Source organism: Mercenaria mercenaria, chromosome 1 (genome assembly GCF_021730395.1).
Source record: "Mercenaria mercenaria strain notata chromosome 1, MADL_Memer_1, whole genome shotgun sequence".
In the NCBI taxonomy this organism is placed as follows: domain Eukaryota; kingdom Metazoa; phylum Mollusca; class Bivalvia; order Venerida; family Veneridae; genus Mercenaria; species Mercenaria mercenaria.
The window spans coordinates 95382728-95390449 of record NC_069361.1 but is presented as its reverse complement, the minus strand read 5'-3'; the positions used below and the strand labels follow the sequence as shown (position 1 = coordinate 95390449).

The 7722-nt window shown below is 34.3% G+C and overlaps 1 protein-coding gene across 1 annotated transcript; it reads right to left on the bottom strand.

Annotated features, from left to right (window-relative positions):
• Positions 1-244: 244 nt before the first annotated feature.
• Positions 245-7045, bottom strand: LOC123545384 (uncharacterized). The gene is made up of 4 exons (XM_045331709.2): positions 6879-7045; positions 5952-6159; positions 1097-1272; positions 245-878 (listed from the first exon to the last, which is right to left on the bottom strand). Exons 2-4 carry the CDS (start codon positions 6112-6114, stop codon positions 747-749), a joined length of 471 nt encoding a protein of 156 aa, XP_045187644.1. The 5' UTR covers positions 6115-6159; positions 6879-7045; the 3' UTR covers positions 245-746.
• Between the last annotated feature and the right edge of the window lie 677 nt (positions 7046-7722).

Genomic DNA, 7722 nt, shown 5'->3' with positions numbered 1-7722 from the left:
GCAATGTGGTCTTCCTCCACCTTCAAAATCTAGAAATCCGACATATGACCTAAAATCTAAAGTGTGTCGGTGTGACGTAAGAACAAACAACATACGTTTTGACCATAGAGTTCATTTAATTTCATTTAATTTTAGTCTGTCTGAGTTCCGCCAAAGGTTGCGTGAGTGGTGTTGCTCACGTCATTTCATGTCATGGATTGACGTAATCGAAATCTTTTTCTTAATGACGTTCTGTGCTTACAAATGAAGTTCTTGTAGATTTTATTATACAAACTTATATATCACTACAGATTCATATAACATATAAACCAACACAATATGAAAATTATTTGTAATTGACAATTACCCCGGTACATTATAGGGTATTATACGCAGTTCGCTGCATCAGCTGTAGATCTGTATTCATTCTCATGTCCATAGTATTCTATCCGGTTTAAGCAGGCTTATATATATTTTTAAACAAGTATCAGAGGGAGACATCAGTTAGACGTAAACTATCCATACAAAGGGAAAAAACTGTTATTTATTGTACCTTAATGATTCTATTATAGTGACTTGTATTTGTCTAACTTGCACTGCATGATGATCATACCCTCCAAACAATGCTTTATTCTCTTAAAGTGATCTCTGCAGATTGTCAAAATTGCTCTTTTATAATTTAGCAATACAATAGCAACCATCTTCTATATCGTTATTATATATACATATAGATATTGGAAGCTACAGGCATGCAGTTTAGCATATAGCTATTGTATTCCTTGATGTTTGTTTAAATAAGGTTCTTTGAAAAATTCTTGTGGAAGGGACGTTTCCTGCTGTGATTTAAAACATTTGATACATGCTGAAGATCTGTCTTTTTCCGTCGAAGCATACTCATCCTGTAAAAATTAGAAAATACTTTTTGGTATCATTTCTTCAGTAGTTTATTCAAATAAAACGGTGGATTATATGTCAATAGTTCACTCTCAAAAACGGTACGATTACCATAATATAATTTCAAACTTTAAAAAGTAGTTCTGTGGTCTTTCTTTTGTGTTTGTATACATCAACATAAGGTGAGACCCTTTGATTGATTAAGAAAGCTTTCTATTCTTACCCATAAATCGTGTACTTCAGTAGCGCATGTGGCATCGTTATCATTGGTCTTTTCGTACAGGAACTTCTTGGTGCATGGTTTCCAGTAAAAGGCATAGTGGATTCCGCAACCGACGGCAGCCGACGACACGCATCCCAGAAACAAAACAACACTCAACATCCGAATGTGTTTCTTGTCTAAACATTATCAGAAACAAACAGCAGTTTAGTTTGTCTTCTTTGGGACATTCTGTACTTCAGATTATTGATTGTTTAATGTACAAGCCTAAAAGCAGCAAACTACTGAAAATCCATCTTCAACAAATAAGACTAAATAGTCCGCTAAAACAATTGTCTTAATATATTTACCGTTAAACGGGAAAGGCTCGGGTATACGACAATGGGTTCGATTTACCGGGTAATATAATTTTGATACTCGCAGTTATTTGAGGCTATGAACCCGTAATGACATTCGGCAATACTCGTTCGATTTCGTATTCTCCTAATGCTACTTCGGCATTTTTCGCCTGCTCAGACATACAAACAATCAGGCGGAGAATGCCAAAGTCGTATCTAATAGTGTATTTGCTTAAAGCCAAATCTTGGGTCCCGTGCGATTGGAAAAAAGATTAATGGCGACACATACCAATCTGTTCCGTAATGTATGAAGTTCATTCTAAGCTATGTCGCCAGTGTGAATTCTGCGACTGGACTGAGTTATGACGTCATCAAAATGGCGGCCATTTTTTAAAAACTAAATATATCATCAGCTTCAAATGATTGATAGAGTTGTTTGTTTTGTTGCTGAAAGTGAAGTTTGTTGTAGTGTACATCGTACATATGCATAATTATTTAGCATTATGTTATTCTAAATAAAAGGAACGACAATTATACAATATTAAAGATATATTATGCTCAAATTTCATATTTGAATATATGAACAATTATCGCAGACCATTTATGGAATTATAAAATAACCATGTTTGTGAGTATGAAAGGTTATGTGTGAGGTTTAAATACTACATACTAATTAATGTAATGAAATGAACATATAACGCTACTAAAACTCTGGAAGTTTGTTTGAAACAAATGGTTGTTACTTTACAGACATTTAATTGTGATTGCAGTATACACAGTTAGTTTATATCTTTAGCCAAGGTAAAAATGTTTAATGAGGATTTTCTTGATTTAGATCAATATGCAATGATGAAATATTTATGTAAAAGGTGGGCATAGTACATCTTTAAAGGGACGTGAAATAAAGGAAAAGCTTTGATGAAGTAATTTCTATGCTGCATTGTTATAAAATGTAAATAAAAAATAGAAAACTGTTAATAATTATCTAATAGTAATAGTCTTACATTACTGAAATAGTAGATTAGACAAGCATATAACCAAAAGCAAAATTGCCTCGCAGGGATTTGTACTCACGACCCTTCAAAATTGAATATTAATTTACTGTAATATAATTCTAGATTTATCTTTCTGAATGAGTGAACTCTTGTTCTTTTTATTGTCTTGCTATTTAACACAGCTGGACATTACTATAGAATGAAAAAAAAAACTATAATTATATCTTATTTATTTTTCATATTTATAAGTTACTGTCTACTTTTTGTTGCTGTTGTTGTGACATTCATATATCGCTACTGACCCTTTCAAATTGATGTGTCGTCAATAAATCCTTTATCCATGAAATATCACTCTTCCGTAAAATATACACAGCATTCAGTGAAAACTGACATGATGTCTGTGGAGCATTTCACAGTCGTTTCAAAAATGTTTAAGCTGCTGTATGAAACACGTCAATAAATTTGCTTCTAACAAACTTTTTTACAATGTTTTATCATCTGTTTGTTTATATCTTCCCCGTATTGATTTTAATTATTACTGTTTTATACCTGTAAATATGTATCAAAATGTCTGATCACAACACCACTAAGCTCAAGCAGCACAAGTTTGCACGGTATGGAAACTATCTACAGGTATGATATATTAAATATACGGTGGTAACATCTGCGCTAGCGCTTATGCAACAGTCTTTTCTACCATTCGAGAATGCATCTTATATGATGATGGTGATTTCTCTGACATAGACTGACTTTGCATTTTGGTAAAGAGATCGTGATACAGCCGCGTCAGTAGGGACACAATGGACCGCGCTAAGACCAGATACGAAACGATTATTATTGCTTAAGCAATTGAGTCAAATGTGACTGAAAATAAACAAACACCCCTAGTACTAACTAGAAGTGTTATAATGATTCTTTTAAGAAACAAGATCACCGAAATGCGGATAAATATACGCATTAAGTATGACATGTGACCCCTAAGTGTGACCTTGACCATGAAGCAAGCCATCCGAAACATGCGCTCTGCATTTCGTCTTGATATGGTGAAAATCTGTGTCAAGTGTCTTTAAAATCCTTCAAGCAGTTCAAGAGTTACTGAGCGGACACGAAACAAGAGTCATTTGACATCTGATCCCTCAAAGTGACCGTGACCTTGAAGTGTATCATTCAAAATATGCGCTATGCCCGTCTTCTCGATGTGGTGAACATGTGTGTAAGTTTCTTTGAAATCCTTCAAGGGGTTCATGAGTTACAGAGCGGACACGAAATTGCTTACGGACGGACAGAGGGACAGACGGACACCGGCGTCATAATATAATACATCCCTCCGGGCGTATAAAAGGCTTGTTTGTTTTCTGTTAAGACAGGCAATCGCAAATATTAGTTGTTGAAAGAGGTCATTGCTCTGTGGGTGAAAACGTTCAAACGGCAATCAAAAGGTCTTACAATATTTCAAATACATGTACGTCTAAATTCGGCAACAGACACGAAATATTCCAAACTATTGTCGGTGAAACGAATACATAGCAATTCAGTTTTTGGACGGAAAGGTTAACATACAAGAGCTTTTTTTACAGCCAAATTCTTAATTAAGGGAATAATGATACTCATCCCTCAGACTGGTACTTACAGGACCAGTTACAGTTACTGCTTATTACCAAGATCTTACTGGGAAGTCAAAACCTAATACATTGCATGTTATCTGTGTGCGTTGATTCTGGGTCTTCCTCGGAAAGCAAGAATGACAATTTAAACATGTCAAGGACAGTCACGTTCCCAACTCGTCAAAGAATCTTAAGTGCTCGACCCTTACATGTGCGCATACATCCACAAACCTACTGCAATTATTCGTGGTTATAACTAATAACATTTACATGTTGCATCCTGTGTATTATACATTAAACAACTACAATACTTCTTACACGGGTTATATATTCATGTAGACTACTCTTACATGTAGCCAATTAGAATATGATAGCTAATAATAATAGTATACGGCAACTGTTTTCTAATTAGGTTGCCTATACAAAATGTATTCCAAGAAACTTTGTGAATAGTCGCCATATGTTCTTTGCCGTTGACAACTGTAATTTCAAGAAAGACACTATTGATAGCAAGAATTTTGTCGTAGAACGGTTACGAAAATTCTCCAAAATTGTCAAATGTTGTGCCAGACCTTGACAATTGATAAAATTATCAAAGAACTTTCAAGAGTCCTCAGAATGCCAGACGATGGCAAATGTTTCATCACACAGTCAAGATACCCATAATGAAAAGTTTCCTTCTCACAAACTGGGCTAAAATGATTGACATATGAAGGTAACAATCCAAACTATGGACTGTGGAAAGGTTATTGTTTAAAACTCCATTATTGTTCAAGAAAGTTTTGAGATCCTATGGAAACTATTAATCCTAGCGTTTGAAAGGTTCAGTCAAACTAAAGCATATCTATCGGGAAGGAAACGTAGGAATTCTAAATATAACACTTGATTAAGGAAGGAATTCTAATCATTGCACTTAATTAAGTGCGAATGTTTAAAGTCAATGTGGAGTTCAACGCAATACGAATGGTGGACCAGCAAATTGGTACAGTGTTCATGTGTGGCAGAGTCATAAAGCACAAATAAACAGCTACAACACTATTGGAATATGATGAAATTCGTATATTTTGATGGTATAGCATATAGTATACCAGACAAATATATTCAACAAGAAAATAATCGGTTTAAACAAAGTGGGTGGAGTAATATATATATATTTTATTATTTCTCATTATTTAATTGTTTATATACTTCAATATTGTTATTACATTGACAACAAATATTCTAGGATGGAAAACCAACGATAATGATATGAAGTTTTGCTGTGTAACATAAATAAATAATGAATTACGCAAAGTTATATTTTCAAATTTGGCCGCCATTTTGATGACGTCATAGATCGGTCCAGTCGCGGAACTCTGACTGGCGACATGTCTTTTTGTGACATTCAGACATGGTCTAACAGTTTGGTATATGTCGCTATTAATCTTTATTCCGATCGCACGGGATCCCCGTTCTGAATACACTATAAGGGATTACGTAATCGTACAGAAATTGCCAAAGGAGCCCCGCCATGAGAAAACCAACATAGTGCTTTTGCGACCAACATGGATCCAGACCAGCCTGCGCATCCACGCAGTCTGGTCAGGATCCATGCTGTTCGCGTTCAAAGCCTATTGCAATTCGAGGAACCGTTAGCGAACAGCATGGGATGCGCAGCTGGTCTGGATCCATGCTGGTCGCGAGTGCGCTATGTTGGTTTTCTCATGGCGCGGCTCAAATGTGATTTCGGGTCCCATTACCTTACATATGATTACATTTATATTAACGCTACTCCTGTACACTGGAGTGAAACAAATGATACTGGAGGAAAGTTAGCTTTTGCTTTTACTTTATATTTCAATAGAAAATCGAACTGTTAAGCATTCTCGATCTATTAAGAATTTAAACATGTCGACAAAGTAAGACACTGAAGTATACTCACTGAAGGTTTCGCCATAGTTTACAGTCATGTACTGGCTTTTGGGACTTGCTGTCCGGCCAAGGGCTTGCTGGACTCTAAGAATTATAGTGTCCGCTTTCTTTTGCAGATACCAGACGCTGTTATACACAGACAGATCACTCGATAGACGCTTTACTTTATCCATTTCTAACACAATACACTTAGCATAGCACTTTTGTTCCTTCCTTCCCTATCAATGCAATAGAATTATTTATTTATTTTCATTTAGTTGTGTAGTAGTCTATGTCCTAGCCATATGGAGTAACGTGTCAGTCGAGTATTTTAATATAAATGTGTTTATTACGTTGTTACAACGAATGCAATTATAAATAAAAATCACTTCAGTCGTTTGAGAATATAAGACTGTGATTTTATTGATTATATTAAAACAATTATGTTCGTCAGACATATTTGTGTAATTATTGTCAAAGTTTACCTAGACACAATTATAAATCCATTTTAGAGTTTTGGTGTTTATTCTAACCGCTTGTACTTATAGCTGTTTATGTTGTCATGGTAATTCCTTGCCATGGTACCATAGGACTTTTAAACATAATGTTAATGCTACTTCTGACGTCACAAATACTTTAATTTCATGTCTTTCATTTTGCCGCTGTTAGATTAGATTCTGGAAGTTAGAATAGCCTCTGCCAAATATGTTATTCTCGTTAGATAAAGTTGTTATTATTATTCATTTTATCTATTATGATGGTGCATTCGACAGTTGTGCATACCTAGTATTAACTATTAACTATTCCAGGTTTATATTACTTTTCCATTCGAAGGGCAAAGATAAAAAAATAAACGACATTAAAATATGGTAGAAAGTGCCTGATTCGTAGCCGATAAGAAAGCATGTATCAAGTTTATATAATAATGTGTTTTAAAAGAATAATGAAACGCATTTACCCTTGACTGTAGGTCTATATTCCATCCAAACAGTAACTCTTGTATAAATAACTATGTTCCTTTTCTGTTTTTCTACAAAATTTATGTAGCAAGTTTGCCAATTAATTATTTGTTATACATAAACTTTAGATGTAATAATCGTCAATAAGTTGAGGGTTTACTCATAGTCATTTAAAGGTATGACGACAGAAGTATCTTGCCAAAAAAGTAACATTACTTTCGTAAGAAACACTAAGTCTATGCTATCCATACAGAATATCGTCGAAAGTCGTTAGTGGGGTAATGAATGAAACCTTCAGCGCGTGTTGTCAATACTAAGGTTCAGTTAACGTATTGAACCCCTAATAGTAATGTTTAAAAATGGCATTTGTTTGGTATATTCTTAAAGTTGACCATGTTTCGCACTATGTTGCAAATTTTAAACAAATTTTACCGTGCCATATTTTTTTGTAAATTTTGTATAATTTATGGTATTTCCTCAAGCTCAAGTAGAGACAAACTTCAATGTGACGGCCACTATCTAAAACGTTTGCAAGGAATTCATTACAGCATTAATTTTGATAAAAGAAACATAAAACTAATGTTAAACAATTATAAAATACAAAATAAAACTGTAAATATCATTTTTTTTCTTGGGTGCCTCAAGTAAACAGATTTAATAAAACAGAATTCTAACTCCAGCATTGAAAAATTAAGGTCGAATCCTGTCAGGGTCTGTTTTGAATTTTGCTCACTTCATTCAAATAAAAATAGAAATGGCTTATAAAATGAAAATTTTCCACTTTTGTACAATACATCCGGAATAAGTCTTGAAAGAAGTAAAAACTTACTAGAAAAAAGGAAA

Bases quoted from the DNA above. Each gene is read 5' to 3' on its own strand.
- LOC123545384 (XM_045331709.2), bottom strand. From the start codon at position 6,114: ATGGATAAAGTAAAGCGTCTATCGAGTGATCTGTCTGTGTATAACAGC. The intron at 1,273-5,951 runs GTGAGTATACTT...GATAATGTTTAG, and splicing joins AAACTATGGCGAAACCTTCA to ACAAGAAACACATTCGGATG. The intron at 879-1,096 runs GTAAGAATAGAA...TAATTTTTACAG, and splicing joins CTGAAGTACACGATTTATGG to GATGAGTATGCTTCGACGGA.